General features: G+C 53.0%; 7 protein-coding genes across 7 annotated transcripts; 4 read left to right on the top strand and 3 right to left on the bottom strand.

Moving 5' to 3' along the window:
- Positions 1-1,002: 1,002 nt before the first annotated feature.
- Aud_006633 (uncharacterized protein) lies at positions 1,003-2,171 on the top strand (the record flags this gene model as incomplete). Its single annotated transcript, XM_043291532.1, has 2 exons — positions 1,003-1,648; positions 1,708-2,171. The coding sequence occupies 2 exons, from the start codon at positions 1,003-1,005 to the stop codon at positions 2,169-2,171; spliced, it is 1,110 nt and encodes a 369-aa protein (XP_043147467.1).
- A 266-nt stretch (positions 2,172-2,437) lies between these two features.
- rad14 (DNA repair protein RAD14) lies at positions 2,438-3,670 on the top strand (the record flags this gene model as incomplete). Its single annotated transcript, XM_043291533.1, has 3 exons — positions 2,438-2,539; positions 2,598-3,192; positions 3,255-3,670. 3 exons carry the CDS (start codon positions 2,438-2,440, stop codon positions 3,668-3,670), a joined length of 1,113 nt encoding a protein of 370 aa, XP_043147468.1.
- Positions 3,671-4,403: 733 nt separating this feature from the next.
- Aud_006635 (cell differentiation and development protein Fsr1) lies at positions 4,404-7,071 on the top strand (the record flags this gene model as incomplete). Its single annotated transcript, XM_043291534.1, has 4 exons — positions 4,404-4,491; positions 4,562-4,840; positions 4,897-6,747; positions 6,812-7,071. 4 exons carry the CDS (start codon positions 4,404-4,406, stop codon positions 7,069-7,071), a joined length of 2,478 nt encoding a protein of 825 aa, XP_043147469.1.
- A 799-nt stretch (positions 7,072-7,870) lies between these two features.
- Positions 7,871-8,628, bottom strand: Aud_006636 (uncharacterized protein; the record flags this gene model as incomplete). Its single annotated transcript, XM_043291535.1, has 2 exons — positions 7,871-8,452; positions 8,518-8,628. 2 exons carry the CDS (start codon positions 8,626-8,628, stop codon positions 7,871-7,873), a joined length of 693 nt encoding a protein of 230 aa, XP_043147470.1.
- Positions 8,629-8,960: 332 nt separating this feature from the next.
- Aud_006637 (rRNA (cytosine-C5-)-methyltransferase NOP2) lies at positions 8,961-11,177 on the top strand (the record flags this gene model as incomplete). Its single annotated transcript, XM_043291536.1, has 1 exon — positions 8,961-11,177. One exon carries the CDS (start codon positions 8,961-8,963, stop codon positions 11,175-11,177), a length of 2,217 nt encoding a protein of 738 aa, XP_043147471.1.
- A 428-nt stretch (positions 11,178-11,605) lies between these two features.
- Positions 11,606-15,584, bottom strand: Aud_006638 (putative MATH and UCH domain protein; the record flags this gene model as incomplete). The annotated part of the gene is made up of 4 exons (XM_043291537.1): positions 11,606-12,182; positions 12,245-13,022; positions 13,080-15,173; positions 15,245-15,584. 4 exons carry the CDS (start codon positions 15,582-15,584, stop codon positions 11,606-11,608), a joined length of 3,789 nt encoding a protein of 1,262 aa, XP_043147472.1.
- Positions 15,585-17,023: 1,439 nt separating this feature from the next.
- Aud_006639 (deoxyhypusine synthase) lies at positions 17,024-18,218 on the bottom strand (the record flags this gene model as incomplete). Its single annotated transcript, XM_043291538.1, has 2 exons — positions 17,024-17,926; positions 17,988-18,218. 2 exons carry the CDS (start codon positions 18,216-18,218, stop codon positions 17,024-17,026), a joined length of 1,134 nt encoding a protein of 377 aa, XP_043147473.1.
- Between the last annotated feature and the right edge of the window lie 600 nt (positions 18,219-18,818).

Raw genomic sequence — 18,818 nt, forward strand, 5'->3', positions numbered from 1 at the left:
TATGAGCTCAAATCTTCAACGGATGACCTGTTCTCATTCCTATCCATATCGCAGTCGACTGTTGATTTGTCCTAAGGCAAGAGAAGAGCGGACCTCAGAAGTGATGTAAAGAAACCTCGCCGACGTGGTACACAGTCGGCGCCTCTTCCTGCGACTTGAGCTGCATAGTGCGTCTAACAAGTTTTCCTGGTGTCTGATGACGAGGCAGTTAATGTACCAACTGTCTAAATCCTGAGTGACGACTGACGAGAACAGTCGACTCATCCATTGTCCTCGCGAGCGGATGATTGGCTACGTGGCAGAGGTGACTTTTGGGATCGCCTTGTGCGGAAGCGAAAACTGTAGATCTGATCTGAGCGTCGACCACGAAACCTATTATAGGCACGTGGAAAATGGGTTTCAAGACAGAAGGGGTCTCCTGGTTTTTTCTAGGCGTGTCATGGGGTTTTGGCCAGCTGTGGATGGCTTTTGAACAAACTATGACGAAGCTAGAGAGAGCCTGAGCCATAAAGGCCCGCGGGCTAGATACCTCTACCATCTCCATGGAAACTCGGGGGAGCCAACGTAGAGAGTCAAGATATATAGACTAGTTGATCGCATGATGTACGTTCAATAGCCAGACACGGTGAGCATTGATGAGTGGTATGTTCCGATCACACTTATCGCAAGTCACCCACTCTGTGTCTGTTAGAATATATGTAGTTCGGTGCGGCAGTGGGGTATATCCTCTCAAGGTCTGCTGGTCACATCCTCAAGTCGCTCACTGGAAGCTGAAAGGTAAATCATTTTGCGGGGTTGTAACCTGTCTGATGAGGGAGATATGTAGTCCGAATCATAATCTTCAGACGACTTGAATTATTACTCTACAAATGAACGTGTCAACAGTATAAGTATAGAGCTTGAGCGGTGAGAGGCGGCAGTATAGTGATAAGCTAGGAGAGTGTCAATTTGCTCCTAATATTACCACAGCTTAGTTCGCGCAGGACAAATCGATAATTAAGCATGCCGCCTCCCGAGATTGGCGACGAAAATCAGTCCCGGTCTATTGGTGACAACCGTGGCTCTGTACGCGTCGTATCATCAAGAGAGTCAAAGCAGCCATTTCCGCCTCTCCCTGCAGATGGATTTGCGACAACAATGCACGACGTGCAAAGCAACAGCTACCCAGGGTTGGACGACTCAGACATGCTTTCGCCTACAACCGATGACCTTGCCGAGGAGGAAGAGGATGAGGAGGAGGATCCAAACTTCTACTCCAGCTATTCTCTAGACGATCAGTCATTCTCGGATGCCTCAATGGAATCGGATGAGGAAGCTGCCGAAGATGGCATCGCCATGCATCACCCGTTTCGCCAATCTTCGGGTTCCTTGCACGGGCCTAATGCTTTCGCTCCTCCGTTCTATAACAGACCGCCCACACCCCTGCCGCCGTCCCCCTCGTTGACGTCGCTTCTTCGTCCCCCTTTCTCGACTACTACTTCCCGACCGACTACCCCTGATAGCTCGGACGTGGAAACACCGAATGATACCGAGGCGGCTGTCGCGAAATCTGCCCGTCGTGCAACGACTGTCCCTCGCGCCAGCCCGAAAGTACCGACATATGAGTATTACGGCTTTGTCTTATACCTGGCTTCATCGCTGGCCTTCTGTGAGTCGAACCCGATGCGCTGCAGAAAGTGACCACCATTCTAACACGTTCATCAACAGTAATCTATATACTCTGGTCCTACCTACCGTCCCCATTCCTGCATCAGCTCGGTATTAACTACTACCCCAATCGGTGGTGGTCACTCGCTATTCCCGCATGGCTGGTCATGTTGATCATCTACATCTATGTCGCTCTGGCATCCTATAACACCGGTTACCTGACCCTACCGATGAATAGTATCGAGAATATCGTTGACGAAGTCGCCAATGTAGCTGTCATTGACGGCAAAGGCCGACGACGACCGGGCGGTGCTGCCAAGATGAAACCTGGCGCAACATCGTATCAGATAATGGGACCGCAGAATCGCAAGGTTAACTGGAAAGAGATTTGGTCCGAGGGCACTGATGCCGTCATGGACGTGCCTGTGGGAGGAGTCTGCGAGGTATTGTATGGACAGGAAAGAGACGATGGTGAATTGAGTGACGGCCACGCTGGGTTTGCAACTGGCACTGCAGAGACGTAGCGGGGGTTCGTTTGAAGACTGTACCTTATCAACACGGCCCCTACGCTTATCTGCCAAAGATGAACCCATGATAGCTGCAGCTGTGATCCGTTGAGCCAATCACAAGGCGCCAGCCGCCAAATCGCATCACTTATCATCACGTGATGTGGCGCTAGGCTTCCTTCAGGACTCAGATCGGCAATCGAGTCAACTCTTGACGATTGATAACCTGTTGGAAATCCGCAGTTGCGTTACTTTCTTTCGACATCAATCACTAATTAGCCGTCATGGAGGCGGAAAGACAATCGACGCCGCCCCCAAAATCGGGAGCTGACAAGCCTGGTGAGCTCCAAAGGGGTCCGCTCACTCCCGAACAGCTGCGGAGAATTGTAGGTGACTCTCTGGAAAGCCATCCTCTGAATTATTAAACTAACGATCTATTTGCAGGAGATCAATCGTATGAAAGCCAAGGCGATCCGTGAACAACGAGAGGCCGAGGAAGCCAAAAAACGAGCTGCAACACCCAGCAGTTTGAGTAGCACCACCGGGGTAAAGCGAACATATTCTTCTATGACGGCAGAGACACCTGCGACATTACGAGATGCGTCTGCAAACCGTCCGCTTGATGCGATCAAGCCAGCCCGCAATTTCGCCAAGTATGTGGAGTATGACTTTAGCAAGATGACCGACACGAAAGGAGGTTTCTTAACTCAGGAGGATGATCCATACAACACAGCGTTGAATGTCCGAGATGGCAAGGAGGAGCAGAAGCCTGCGCATATGACGCAAAAGGAGTGGGAACGACAGCAACTTCTCAACTCCCTTCGCCGAGACCGAGCCGGGCCGTTCGAACCCGGACTGAGCGTATTGGAGGATAAAAGCAAACAGAAAACGTGCCGGGAATGTGGAAGTCTTGAGATTGACTGGAAGTGGGAGGAGCTACTCCGATGTTGTGTATGCCATGCGTGCAAGGAGAAGTACCCAGAGAAGTACAGTCTTCTGACGAAGACGGAAGCAAAGGAAGATTATCTGTTGACCGATCGTGAGTCTATGCCCGAACAAGTTTCTATCAAAGATGGATCACTGACGCCGCGCTTCTCGCAGCCGAACTCCGCGACGAAGAGCTTTTACCGCACCTGGAGCGACCGAACCCTCATAAGTCGACTTGGAATAACATGATGCTCTATCTACGATACCAAGTTGAGGAATATGCATTCTCTCCAAAGAAATGGGGTTCCCCAGAAGCGTTGGATGCTGAATTTGAACGACGAGAGAATGAGAAGAAGAGGCGGCGGGAGACGAAATTCAAAACCAAGTTGCAAGATCTCAAGAAGCGCACCAGAGTCGAAGCATACCGACGGAATCGTCAAGGTGCGGCCGGAGGGAATTTTGGCGATGATCTGGGGAAAGGTGGTCGACATGTACATCAATGGGGCCGATCTGTGGAGGATCCTGAGACGGGTATAGGGGTCAAGAAATGTGTTGACTGTGGCATGGAGATTGAAGAACTGGAATTCTAATGCTCCATCAGATAGCTTCCATCACGATATTATGATTTATAACGAAGTCAAAATGACATGGAGCCTTTTTGCAAAGGGTCTGCGGGTCTTTTAACCATAATGACAATTTTCCGAGTTCAACAACCGCAATGTAGTCGATCTGCTGCCACGTTTGTCGCAACATCTCTAACTACATAGCCAAAAGAACACTGCAGCGAATAATGGACCATCTTGACAGATACCTCCATTGAATGTCAGTCTATAGTCAATGTTAGACGAGGGTTGGGAGCCAAAACAACCCCAGCGCCAAAGGCGGTTAGACGGCCGACTTGTGCGTCTACAGGAGCCAACAAAAGCCCAGCAGCGGCGGTGCGGTGACTTTCCCCGACCTCAGCGAGGAGAACCTAACGCGCGCCAGCTGCCAGTCCAGCCTCGACACCAGACAGCGACCATCCTCTTTTTCTCCTTTCGGTGATCCATACCCTTCCGTTGTCGGAGTCATAATAATTATTGCTCTCCGACCGGTGTTGACACGGCCAGGAACGTTGCTTCCTGCCGTTGTCACCCGTTGAGATTGGGGGTTGCTTACATCAACAAACTTGCAGCATTGCGGCCACGAGAGCTCTCCACATTCGGCGTCATTTCTTGTCACGACTGGGGACGCAGAAGCTTAAATAGCTCTGCCACTTTGTCCTTAATTTACTTAAATTCTGTCGCTTGTTGATTTCGCATGGCTTGGCAGTCTCCCTCGGCCATGGCTGGGGGTGGAGGGTACATCGGGCCTGGGGGTGATGGGTCCTCGAATGGCGGACAACCTCATGGGACGGAGTACACATTGCAAGGTGCGTGCTGCGGGACTCTGGCCTTGGTATTGGTTTCTCTCGAAGCTAACCATTTTTCCCTTTCCGATAGGTGTGATGCGCTTTCTGCAGACGGAATGGCATCGGCACGAGCGAGATCGCAATGCCTGGGAGATAGAGCGCGCGGAGATGCGGTCCCGGATCGGCAGGTTAGAAGGCGATGTACGAACGAGCAAGCGGCTGCACGAGTCATTGGGCAAGCATGTGAGGCTGCTCGAGACTGCTCTGAAGAAAGAACGTGAGAAGGTGAAGAAGCTGAGCAACAATGAACCGATCGAGGATACAAGGGACTCCAAGGAGATTGCCCGGGAGAGCATCAATGCATTGAAATGTACGATACTAACTCGCAAAGTCTACGGTACTGGTGAAATGCTGACTTGTCTGCAGCGCAACGGTCCAAATCCCAGGCCGATCCCACCACCGATATTGACACCGACAACCAACCTGGCGTCCGACAGGAGAACGAACGGGAGAAGTCGCGTCTGTACCTGTCAAAATGCTCGCAAGAAATTGCATTTCATGTTATCCCTACGTCGCATCCTGCTCCCGATCTAAACGACATGGAACTCTCGAACCATATGTACGCGAACCACAACATGCCTCAGCAGAGTATAGAGGAAGCCTACATTCAGCAGCAGCGCCAAAAGCAGCAGCAGCAGCAACAACAACAGCAGGCAAATCACATGATGGCACGCGAGGTAGCACTACAAAATCACCAGCCCATCGTGACTCATTATTCTGACAATTCCAACTTGTCTCGCGCTCCCAATCAATTCCTCCCCCTTGCGGCGCGAGATCTCATGGACAAAAAATCGCTGGAGGCACAGCAGACCCCCGCTACCGCTATTGACAGCAGAAAGCAGGCGTTTGAGTCAGGCTTATCGGATGAGCGCGCTGGTCCTGCAAAGCAGCAGTACGATAACACACAGACAGTGGCTGAGGAGGAGGCTCAATCCCAGCAGGCGGAAGATCAATTACAAGATACAGACGGGTGGAACTTTGATGAAACCCCGGCTCAGGAGTCCCGGACTGTCCAAATCCCACCACACCGACCAGACGTGGATGCCTTTCCCAACGCGAACTTCGCCGGGCCAAAGTCTCCCTCACGGGGTGGATCAGTATCGCATCGAAGGAAGAGCTCTGGCTCCAAACGTAAGAGCGAAGGTGCCATTGACGTCGGCGCGGGATCAATGCTGAAACAGGATCCTATTTTCAAAGTTCGATTCGCTCTCCGCGGCCACTTGGATGTCATTCGCTCAGTAATCTTCACGGGCGGTGGTAGCCCCTCCGAACCCGAGATTTGCACGTGCAGTGATGATGGGACGATCAAAAGATGGATCATACCAGCATCGTATGGGGCCTATGGGTCGCACGGAGGGAACTCAGGCAACGATCTGGATATAACGAGTTACTTCACCCATCGGGGCCATGTTGGAGCAGTAACCGCACTGGCTGCGTGTTCCCCGTCCCAAAATTTCTCAAATGGTGGCCGTGCCCTGGGTGATGGATGGGTATTCTCTGGTGGACAGGATGCCAGCGTGCGTGTTTGGGAACGTGGACGGGTTGATCCCAAGGCCACACTTGACGGTCACACCGATGCTGTGTGGGGCCTTTGCGTGCTTCCTGGCACGGCTGGTACTGTTTTTGGCGATTCATCCAGTCACTACGGAGGATCAGATCGAATCTTGCTGGCGTCGGGCGCTGCCGATGGGCGGATATTGATCTGGGCCGTCAGTGCACCTCCCCAGCTATCATCACCACAAGCCGGCTCTAGGCGAGCTGGTGGAAGTCGGCGGGCTAACTCGATATCGTCTGGGTCTAATTTCCCTTCTTCGCCTCAGCCTAGCACCGCAACCACGACGCCTTTTCACTATACTCTCGTCCATCATATCCTTCGGGCCGACTCACCCTCACCAACTTGTATCAGCCCACTGTCTCTTGCAGGTGTCAATTTCGTTGTCTCATACACGGATGCTTCGATCCTTGTATATGACACGAGAACCGGCGAGGAGATTGTGGGCATGGCGAGCTTGGAAACCTACGATGGCACTCCCTCGACGGGAGTCAACTCTGTCGTGGCAACCACGATTGGCTTTGACGGGTCTGCTGGCCTTGATCCTAGTCGGACGTTGGCTGATGAAGAAGTCGTGCACGGAGCTACCGGCTCCAGTGCCGTGGAGGGGGTAATCATAAGTGGATACGAAGACAGATATATCCGTCTCTTCGACGCCAATAGCGGTACGTACTCTGCTATTCATGACTGTTTGAATGGAAGCACTGACATTTTCTTGCCCTGTTATAGGTCAATGCACATACACGATGCTGGCCCATCCCGCGGCTATTGCTGCACTTTCCTTATCTCCTGATGGACGTGAGCTAGTGTCCGCGGGGCATGATGCCAGCTTACGGTTCTGGAACCTTGAGAAACGCAGCTGCACCCAAGAGATTACAAGTCACCGGTTGATGCGTGGTGAGGGTGTGTGTGCCGTCACCTGGAGCCGCGACGGCCGCTGGGTCGTCAGTGGTGGAGGAGATGGGGTTGTCAAAGTCTTCTCGAGATAACCGGATTCTGCTTGTCTATGCATGAAGTCTGATGTTGTCCGCCGACAATACGTTAGGCTACTCTTCCTGAACGAGCGCTTGTTCAGTTCTTGAGCATTTGCAATGGTGTCAAATTGCCTGGCATTTGTTCCTTTCTAGTCTTGTGATTATAGCTCCCTTGGCATTTTCGTTCTTCCGCCATCATACTTGCATGCACGAGCTTTCCTTTCGAATGACCATTTTTGGCTCCGTCTCCTGGTTGCGGCTGTTCGCCTTTTCCCTCTCTTCATGTGGAAGCTTTGACGATTTGTTATTGATGGTCTTAAATTGTCACGACATTCAAAGCCGGACAGCTTGCAGCTGGGCTCCGATTCCTGCTCGCCTCCATTTTCTCCCTACTTGATGTTTGGCTACTGGGCCTCGAGATACCGTGTGAGATGGATTTTGGGAATATTCATGTCCTGTATCCATTTCGCAATTTCGAATTCTCCCGTCTCCTTGAAAGGCATGCTCAAGGATGCCTTTCGTTTGGCTTCTATGCGTATATGTTATGTATAACAATTAGTTCCTATACCACTTCCCCAGCTTCTGTACCTTGAATCTGGTGTCAAATTCTAGCAAATTGAATAGACTTGATATTGTATTGACCTTGTGCACCATGCAGCGTATAGACTACAAGCCAACGTTTATAGTATACATTCATCCACAGCGTCGTCACGCATCTAATCTCAATCCGGAGCCAATCGCACTTCGGGAAAGCACAGAACAGATCAGTGAAAGGTATCATTTAAAAGGCTATCTACAGCAACACCGAAAATTCCTAGAGACTCGACCTCCAAGCTTCCTTGAAAAGCACCCTCAACTTCTGCGCCTCATTGTAGTCCTTCAATCTCTGCTCCAAGAAGCCCTGTAAATCATCCCAGAAAGCCTCCGTCGCCACAACACTCTCCCCACTAGGCCCAACAGCAGGCTTGGGAGGCTCATAATTCTCCGTCTGCTCAGCAGCTGCCCCTTCACCCGCACCCGCACTCGGAGTAACCTGCGCCCCGCCCATGATCATAACGCCGAACTCGACCTCCTTCCCGCCAGATAGCATCTCCGGCTCATCGGCAAGCACCTCCGCGATGGTCTTCCCCGTCACCGGTTTGCGCTTGTACAGGATCTTGATTTTGTCGAGGGAGATCTTGTCGCCCTGGGCGTCTGTCACACGCTCGCGGACAGCGTCCTTGAGATCCTGCACGGAGGTCGTGGCGAGGGCGGTATTGGGGAGAGAGAATTCGAGGGCCGGGTTGCGGGCGGATTTGAGGTGCACTGTTATGGATTTTGAGGAGCCCGGGGCGACGGGTTGTTTGGTCTTCTTGGGCATTTCCGGGTGGGGTGCGTGCAGGCGGGGGAGGGTATACTGTGCTGGTTAGTACATGACCCCTAGCATATAGCTGAGATTTATGGGATGTGAGGCGGACGTACAGGGACACGCAGTCCGACTTGCTCTGGGTCGAAGACATGGTCGGAGCGGAGCTTGATGGGTCGAGAGTCGAGAGCGGAGAGGAACGTCTTGACGAATGATACTTCGTTCATGGTGAAGATGCCGTGGTCCCGGAAGTGAGTGAGATTGAGGGGGTGTTGTTTCCTCTGGTAGGGGTCAAAGGAGGTGAGATGGGAGGGCTGTCGTCACAGTCGATCGATCAATTGTGCTCATTACCCAATCGGGAGCTTGTGAGGCCAGAACCCCACGGTCAGATATTCATGCCTCAGGCCAGTAACAAACCCTAGACCGCCTTCCAGAAAGGATCTGCCTGCGTTGACCGCCTGAAAAAAGAAGAAGCAAGAGAAAAAAAAGTTTGGCTTTCCATGATAGCGACATATTAGCAAAACCACAATTTCTACCCTGCACCACACAGTTTGTCGCAATGGGAAAGGGTCGCCGTATGAAGAAGCAGGGCCCTCCGGCCCCGCTGGATGAGTCGAAAATTACCCTGTACAAGAAGCGCAAGGCAGGAGATGTCGAATCCAAGTCGGAGTCGGGCAAGAAGCGGAGGAGAGCCGAAGATGAAGAAGAGGTTCTGAAGGCTGTTCCTAAGAAGAAGGTTAATGGAGCGGCCAAAGGAAAGGAAATTAAGGCTGAGACTGCCGTTGTCAGCAAGAAGGATGTGAAGAGCAAGAACAAACCCGCGAAGCAGGAGAAGCCTACATTTATGGACTCGGACGACGAAGATATGTCGGATCTCGATGACGATGAGATGGTTGAGGATGAATTTGATGACTTAGATGGCGTCAGTGACGGATCTATGGATAGTCAGGAAGAGATAGATTCTGATGAGGAGGAAGAGGACGAGGACTCGGTCATGGATTCGGAGGAAGAAGACCACCCACGGGAGGCCATGTTCTCCGACGACGAGGATCTGTCCGACGCAGAGGAGAAGCTCACAGCCGCCAACATCGAGGGACTGTCCCGGAAATTGGATGAAGCCAGACAGGCGGAAGAGGAGGAGGCGGAGCGCGAGTTACAGGAGGCTGCTATGCAGACCAACATCGCAGGTGACCGCCCGGATGTCTTTGCTGATGCCGAGGGCAAGCCTGGTCTGGCCCCTGACCTCCAATTGCTCCGCACGAGAATCACAGACACTATTCGAATTTTGGGCGATCTGAAGTCGCTCGGACAACCGGGCAAATCCCGCGCCGATTACCTGCAACTGCTCCTGGACGACATCTGCACGTATTACGGCTACACCCCATTCCTCGCGGAGAAGCTGTTCAACCTTTTCACCCCTATGGAGGCGTTCGCCTTCTTCGAAGCTAACGAAACTCCTCGTCCTGTCGTCATCCGTACAAACACGCTGCGTACCAATAGACGATCTCTGGCACAAGCCCTCATCAACCGAGGCGTGGTCCTTGAACCCGTCGGTAAGTGGTCCAAGGTCGGTCTGCAAGTCTTCGAGTCCGCGGTGCCTCTTGGTGCCACCCCCGAGTACCTGGCCGGCCACTACATCCTGCAGGCCGCCTCATCTTTCCTCCCCGTGATGGCGCTGGCCCCACAACCCAACGAACGGGTTCTCGATATGGCCGCCGCCCCCGGTGGTAAGACGACGTACATCTCGGCCCTGATGCGCAACACCGGCTGCGTCATCGCCAACGATGCCAGCAAGCCCCGTGCCAAGGGTCTGATCGGTAACATCCACCGTCTCGGCTGCAAGAACACCATCGTCACGAACCTGGACGCCCGGACCGCCTTCCCCAAGGCCCTCGGCGGCTTCGACCGCGTCCTCCTCGATGCCCCTTGCACCGGCACAGGCGTCATCGCCAAGGACCCCAGCGTCAAGACCTCCAAGAACGAACGCGACTTCCTCGCCATCCCCCACATGCAACGCAACCTCCTCCTCGCTGCCATCGACTCCGTCGACCACGCCTCGAAAACAGGCGGCTACATCGTCTACTCCACCTGCTCCGTCACCGTCGAAGAAAATGAAGCAGTCGTGCAGTACGTCCTCCGCAAACGCCCCAACGTCAAGCTCGTCGACACCGGGCTCGGCGACTTCGGCTCTCCCGGTTTCACCAGCTACATGGGCAAGAAGTTCGACCCCAAGATGACCCTCACCCGCCGCTACTTCCCGCACCGCGAGAACGTCGACGGTTTCTTCGTCTGCAAACTTAAGAAGACCGGCCCCACCCCGACGCCCAACGCCTCCGCCGACGGTGCTCCCGCCACAGCAGCCGATAAACCTGCCAAGAAGGCCGACGACGAAGTGGTCGACAAGACACCCATCCTGAACGAGGACGGCACGACCCTCGACATTGAGGGCGGCGCCTTCGGCCCCTTCGACGAAGACGAGGATCAGGAGCGCATTGCTCGCGCGGAGCGCAACCGCCTGCGCCGGAAGGGTCTCGACCCCAAGGCTGTACTGAACAAGCCCAAGAAATCTTCATCTGAGAAAGCGGATGCCACAAAACAGGAGGAGAGCAAGAAAGAGTCTACCGCTGAGAAGGGGGACGAGAAGGCCGCAAAAAAGTCTGACAAGAAGGCGGACAAGAAGGCTGACAAGAGCAAGACGGACTCTGACTCCAAGGGCAGCAAGAAGAACAAGAAGAAGACAGCGAGCAGTAGTCCGGGCAAGAAAGCTGGCAAATAGTCGGACTGAACTGGACTGTAGCATCATTGTCTTTTCTTTTCTTTCGTTGATCATTCCAAAAGCAGCTTCTCATGTTTAGGTACGGACGGCGCATCATTGTTGATTGATACATCGTGTTTTGACGTAGATAGCTGGTGGTAGAATATAATGATACCATTTGTGATCAGTTGATGGCAATCTTGTGACATGTAGTTTACTTGTTTTCATAGGTATAAACGTAATATATTCATGGAAAAGAAACCGTATAAGCAGGTCTGAACATCAAGTAACTCCAAAGGCCCCAAATCCAAAATTCTTTCTCCGTAACACCCGGGTATGCTGCAGTCTCAATAGAAAAGAAATATGTATGTGTATGTGTATCAACTCCATCAACGCGCTCGGCCTCAACGCCCAACATCACGTTTCCATCGTCGTAAGGGCAGCTCCGCTTACGTTCTATAGATCTTGACCACACTGATGATGTTCTTCCGACAGATAGGGCAGATGTCGACCTGGCGGGCACAAGTCACACAGGCACAGACATGACCACAGTCGTAGAACAGGGCATCCTGCTCCTCACTGTAGCAGATCTGGCACAGATCCATCTCTTCGTCAGCGACTTCCCAGTAGCTGATGCCCTTGCCGTGTCGTTTGCCGTCCTTGTAGCCGCCGACATATTTGTTGCCTGTCTTCTTCTCGACGAAGGTGCCCTGGCCGTGGCACTGGTCCTCGTACCAGTCTCCGTCGTAGGTATCCCCGGTGGGGTACTCCATGGCACCGGTGCCATGGCGCTTGCCGAAAACAAAATCGCCGGCGTAGGTAGCGGCCGAGTCGGAGATGTGCTTGCCTTTGCCGTGGTAGTAGCCCTTCAGGAACTCGCCGCTGTAGTACTCGCTGCTGAAGGAGGCATCGACGGTCTTGGTGCCGGTGAAGGCACGAGTTGGGTGATTGCGTTCCGCTGCGAAGAGGTAGTGGACCAGCCGATCGGGACTGGAGAATAGACCTGCAACGCTGAGTTCCGTGCGCCTATAGAAAGGTGAGGATTAGAATTGGATCTCTATAACGGGTCGAGTACAAGGAACACCTACCTCTCCTTGCTTAATTTGTCACCGACGATGAAACATGTCCCATCTGGCACATAGGTGTCGAATGTTCCCACGCTGGACATGGTTGTCACAGTGGTGCCATCGACCCGCTGCCAGATCGAGAAATCCTTCATCATCGGCCACTTCAAGTGCTTCCGCAGAGCGGCCTTGACTTTCTCCTCCTTCCGGGAGAAGAAGGAGCCCACCGTGCGCAATGCTTGTGCCTCGACGTCGAAAATTTGAATGAAGTAATAAACGTGCTCGACGGGCAGTGGGACTTCGGGCTCTTCCGAAGCGGTAGACACAGCGTCAGGGGCCGGAGAAGTAGCTCGCTGCTGTGCTGCTTCGCTTTGAGTAGGGTCATTGGAAGTCTGCTCAGCCGGAGAAGGTGATTCTTGAACCTCCTCAACCAACTCGATGTCCATTTGCTGGACATCCTGTGCGATAATGGCTGCTATGGCCGCATCATTTTCAGCACCCGCATTGCTGGGCTGAATCTCAGCAGGGGAGTTGGAAGTCTCTGGACCAGAGCTCTCCGTGACTTCGGGATCAGTCGTCCGTGGCAGGGGTTGCTCAGCCGACACCCTATCACCGTTGCTGAGATCGCTTTCGGTCACGTTTCCAGATGAGCTGGCCTCAGCCCCTCCACTTCGGACCTCGGGAATAGATTGTCTGTCGTCCGAAGATTCAGAACCAGCGCGTTCGACTACCGCCTCTTCAGCCTTGCGCTCAGTGACTACAATGTCGCGGGGATCTTTCATGGCGAAGTACTTTGCTTCGTCTATGGACTCTGCATTAGTCGTGTCCCGCAACTGTCTATCCAAATAGATTGACTTACCATCAGAAACAATCTGCATCCACAACCGAGCAACTGGAACAGGCAGATCAAGGGTCGATTTCAGATCCGAGATCCGCTCGAACGCAAGTGTTGGTCCGAATCGATCACGAGTATGTCCAATCTGCCAGAGACGAATATTCTCGGGACTGGCCTGCGTCTCGCTGCCCGCAGAGGCCCAAAGAGCGATCTTCTTGCGCAACTCGACAATATTCTCGGAGCGGGGAACAGTCATATACATCACTCTGTTGGCCGCCTTGGCCTGGGACATCAAATCGTAGGAGTCAAACAGACTAGGCAACTGGTCATACTGGGGCGGAGCATAGACCTCCACTTGGATTTCCTTCTCTGCGGCCTTTCCATCGGACGTGGAGGAGGAAGGGTAGACGTCGGTCTCATAGTATTCCTTAAGCGACGGAGAGACATCCCACGGACCCTGAGGGCCAGGGAGGAACTCCGAGACAACGTCGCTTCGGATATACATGACGGCAATCGCCACATCATGACCAGTCTTGTGGTCTACTTTCTGAGACTCGTCCAGGCCAAGATGCGGCCCCAAGGCTGTCTTGCGTGTGAGGCATTCAACACGATTATCGCTGCCGTCATCGAATGCAAGCCATCTGGTTCCGGGCCCACCAGGGCGAAGAATGCTGAAGAATTTGCCCGACGTGCGCCGTCCGCGGTGAACGATGTAGCCATAGAGGACGTAGTTTCCACACTGGCCGTCAACCAGGTATGGAGTCAGATCCAAGTCCTCATCAAGGTCAACCTTGTTGTAGACCAGGCGCCACTGGCGCGCCGCCTTGTCCAATTTATGGCGGTTCAGCTCAACGTGGAGAACAGGCGGCAACACCCAACGGCCGGTTTTCTGCGTCAAGTACCAGCCCAGCGCCTCGCGCATCGTTTTGGCCTGTTCGGCAGGCACACAAATGCGGGAGTTGAAATCCGTTGGAATGGTGTTTACCGCATCCACCCCGGAAATGGCAAGGGAGTCGGGCGAGGGGCTGTCAAAGATCTTGGCCAGCTCCTTCGGAGCATCGGTGTCCGACAGTTCAAACTCGATGGTCCGACGCAGGCGCTCCCAGAATTCACAGACATCGCCCGAGTATTCATGCAGATTGCGCAGAATGGAAGTGATAATGTCGGTATCGACATATTGCAGGGACTGGCCACGAGAGCGAAGACGCCAGAGGAACTTCTGCAACGCATCGCAGACCGGCTTGGGCTTGATATCACAGTCTGTGAGATGGTCCAAGACCTTGGCATTCTGGATTATCTTGCACAGAGGTGCTAGATGCAGCCACGAGGCCAGCCCCGCAACCTCGGCACTGTGATTGATGACAGAATCACCCAGAGGCCGGTAGCCAGTCAAGCCCAGACTGTCCCAAGTCGGTTCAGAATCGCTAGCATGCCACCACAGAGACCGGGTTGGGTCGTCAATAATGCGGATGTATGCATCAAACGCCAGCGTGTCATTGCGGAGTAGCGCCTGGCGCTGGCCCCGCTGGCGGCGGTGGATCTGGTCCCACGGGCCGTGGAAATTAGTCCAGCCCCAGTCAAGGTTGTGCGGGTTGAATTGGTGGCACGACGACTGCATCCAACCCGTACGAGGCTCGTCCGGGTTATACAAAATGACACCAATCTGTGCCGATACTCTCCAGGTCTCGTTTGGAGAATCTTGCTTGCTGACCGCAGCAGCGGGATACTGTGCCGTGAAATTCTCCAGCCAGCTTGCCGAGTCTTCGGTTCGGGCAAACTTCATGTCCACTTCAGGAGCGGCGTCGTTGAGCACCGAATCGGCCGGTCCCCGCAACACTTTAAACTCGGCCTCTGGTAATGTCTTGTCGGGCTGAGGCAAGGTCCGGGAGCATTCGATGTAGATGCTCAGGGAACCCACGTTGTTACCACGCGGGAAAAACTTGAGCGTCCACCAGTAACCGCCGATGAAAGCAGGAGGGGAACGCATGATCTTGCTACGGTTGGGTGCGTCTTTGGTCCCTCGGACGCCCTTGATCTTCCATGTCAGGCGGCCTTTTTCAACAGGCCGATACTCTGGATCGTCGAGATCGGGGTGAAAGTTCTTTTCCCAGTACTCGTCTGCGATGGTCAGCATCCGGAACTCGCCTTTCGTCCCTTTTTGAAGCACAGAAATACGCAGGAAGACCTACACTCGTATGCACTATAGTCCCCATCCGCGGTCGACTCGATTTCCTTCATCTCCGCCTCATCAGGTACCGACGTGTCCTCCTCAATCTCGGCCCAGTATGCATGTTCGAGCTCGGGTTGCGGAGGTTGGGGTGCAGGAGTCGGCTCAGATGATTCCTGTGACTGTGGATCGACATTCTCTAGAGGTGTATTCGCAAGGATCCCTGCAATGTTGTTTCCGCTGGTAGGGTCCGGGAGCTCTGTGCCAGCAGTGACTGTTTCTGACGAGGGAGCATCGACGCTCAGTGTGACGGCAGGGGGGAGCTGCTCCACCGTAACCGCGGTATCCATTCGAGTATCCATCGCGGAAGAGGGTGAGAGTCGTATGTACGCAGAGGCTATGATTGAGACAAAAGATCGACAGAATATAGTATATAAAGACGATAAGGCACTGAAGTACTGCGTCTAGCAGGTCAGAGGCTTATATGTAGGAACGACGCATACAAGGCACAGGTAGCTGATAAGTGGACGATGATATATGAAGCAGAGAGAATGAAAGACAAGGAAAAAGACGACGAGAAAGAAGAAAGAAGGACAGGTCAAACACAAAGAAGAGAGAGACCTGGGGGAGAGATAGGCAGATGATTTCCCGATAAGACGGTGGGGGCTTATCAGGGCAATCAGTGGGTTGTTGGGGTAAGAGAGAGAGAGGAGGAAGACGAAGATAAAAGAAAGAGGATAAAAGGAGGTAGAGAAGGGTAATAAAAAAAGAAAAAGGACCGAAAAGAGGAAAAAGAAAAAGAAAAGGCGAACCGAGAGGCAGCAGCACCACAAAAGCTCCGTATACGGATACCATGTCCATACCTTACCCCATGAAGCTGCTCCCTGTCGAAAATGAGGCGGCAATGCAGAGCGCGTGCTGTCCCCTCACCGCCAAATGATGGAGACAGCCCCGACCATTGACCATTAAGGATGCAAAAATGCGGATCAGCCTCTGACTTGGTCGTCCTTTATTGATCAATAATGAAACTAATTATAATGAAATGAATGGAAAGGGCCATTACTGCCTAATGTGTTGGTGATAGCCTAGCCTCTGTCTACCTCTATCTCTATGTCTACCCTACTCGTTGTTCTTCTCATCAGGAACCGTCTCAGCCTTCCTCGGTACAGTAGGGATAGACTTTTCCCCTACTCTTTGCTTTGCTTTTACCCTTCCGCTTATCCCTTGGCTCTGTCTGTCTTCTCCCGCCCTTCCGGACTGTGTGGCAAATGAATTGGAGCAATCAACTCCAGCGCCTGGAATGGTCCAAACGGGGCCCGGCGATCATTCTGTGGGACAGCCCATTGGCCTTTTAACTTTCAATCTTTTATGATTCGTCCACCAGACTCAAGTTTCTCACAACTTCGCCTCAAAAAATTTAAATCCGATGTTCTGGGTCGGTAGTCGATAGTCGGTACTGATGTCCCTCTTTTCTCCATGCCGATGCCGCTCGACTACCCTAGGGACAAAAAAAAAGGACAGTTCGCCACCGCCAAAGTTTTCTAGAAGGCCGTGGGTGGACGGATATTTCTTCATCTGGTGGGGTCCTCTTCTGTCGAAATGTCCTATTGGGGGAACTCTGGTCGACCCAGGCAGGGTCCTTGAGTTGAAACAGGAGAGACAAGTTCCAGGAGCGGCGGAAAAATGCCCAGGGGAACTGGTAAGTCACCCGCCAAGCATTATTCAGTTTAATGAAGATCAGATGAGCGGTGATATTGGACCACTGCCACGCTGGATCTCATCCTCGTGTGTCATTGTCTCCTCAATTGTTGTTGTGCGAGTCTCCAGCCGCTGGAGTTGGGCTTGACCGGGCAAAAGAGGCGGCGACTATCATCGGGAAGACCACCGTTGCTTCCGCATACACCTTAACCGCCTTTGCATCAGCCTTAATTTTGCCCCAGCTGACAGCCTCGTCCGGCCGGGCACCGGCGTCGCTGCCATCAAATTCCTGAGCGGTGTTGATGTAAACTGCATGTTCAGCGCCATTACGCATCAAGCATGCATTAGCAATGTGGTGTTTAATCACACCACCTCCGAGAATGATCATTCCTGCACGGGCTGCCCGCACGGCCATCGTGTTGATACGGCGTACATCGTCGACAATATCCACACGCAACCGCTGCGGGGACGATCGATAGGTGTGGAAGTACAGCATGTCTCCAAGCGAACCATCTGTGAGTGCCGGGCAAAAAATCGGGATGTTGTTACGTGCTGCCCAGTAGAGTACGGAGTCCTCATTGTCAATCTCACGACCCAGGCGTTCAATAACGCGGCTAGGCGTCCAGTGTAGCTCATCCTCCTCATCCCCGGTCTTGAGGGCCTTTTGCTTCGCCTCTTCCTGCTCCTCTAGCATCTTATCGAGAATGGGAATCAGCCAGTCCTCAAACGCGCAGTAATTGCTATTCGGAACGACGAGGTTCCCTATCCGGTTGAGTCCTTTGGCCCGCAGCCCGGCACCTGGTGTCGAGAAGCTACCCATGTATGTGGGAGCCAGGCACTTGATCAGATCCTCTTCGACTCCTCCAGCTGTGGTAACGATGGCGGAGACATGGCGATGCCGGACGAGATAACGGATGGTGTCGCGTAAACCGGAAGAGATGAGGTTAGAGGTATATCCGAGGAATATGGTGGTTTTCTCTCCTGTTTCAGGATGCCGATATGCTCGCTGTTCACATCAGCACGCGCTCGTAGGAAGATATCCTAGCAACGGAAGTAATTCATCTTACCATGTCATTGATGATACGTGTAGCCTCTGCGACAGCACTTCCTTGAAACCCCATGTGCACCATGTTGTCAACCATTTCCGCAGCAGTAATATCTCGCCCTTGGAAACGATCAAAGTCGACGCCACGGACCTCGTGTGACCCCTCCGGGACGGGCTCAGAGGCGACGAGAACGGCGTTCGTGGCAGATGACGGAGGCAAAGCCTCTGCTGGCCCGGAGTGATTGTTCGTCATGTTTGAAGAGAAGATAGAAAAGTTATGCAGAGTTGTTGCTAGAATCTGAGCTCTAGCGGGGGAAATTCCGATCTGGAGACTTTTTTTTTCCTTTTTGTTTTTAGAATGGATGGCGGGGAACAATCCTCTTGTTTCAGGCACCAAAACTAGGCTGCGCTTGGATGCCTCAGGAAACTCTGTCATGAATAGTCTAGCCGTTTACGGGCTAGCGCAAATTTACATGTGATCAATTCCTCACATTTAGAGGTGCCTGAGGCACATTGCAGACGGGTGGGCTGGTCTGGCCTCAGGCACCAGGACCGATTATTACCAGATCCAGGTCCAAGGCTGAAGGCAGAGAGCATCTTGCTGCCCCATGGTTCCCATTTCTGGTGATTTTCCTCCTGCGAATTTCTCCTTCTGTCTCGATCTTGTCCTTTGCCTGTTTTGCGTTGCGATCTAATGCATGTTGCATCTCCATTTTTCCTGCTCAGCAAGCTCAAGTGAAGAATTACCTTATTTCACCTGCAACGGTGGTCTCTCTTGTCTTGATCAACTCCTTGCAGCTGTCTAACGCTATTCTGGTTGCTGGAAACGTTTAAAGGTACGGCGCCTGTTATT

Source organism: Aspergillus udagawae (assembly GCF_001078395.1).
Source record: "Aspergillus udagawae IFM 46973 DNA, scaffold_4, whole genome shotgun sequence".
Classification (NCBI taxonomy): Eukaryota; Fungi; Ascomycota; class Eurotiomycetes; order Eurotiales; family Aspergillaceae; genus Aspergillus; species Aspergillus udagawae.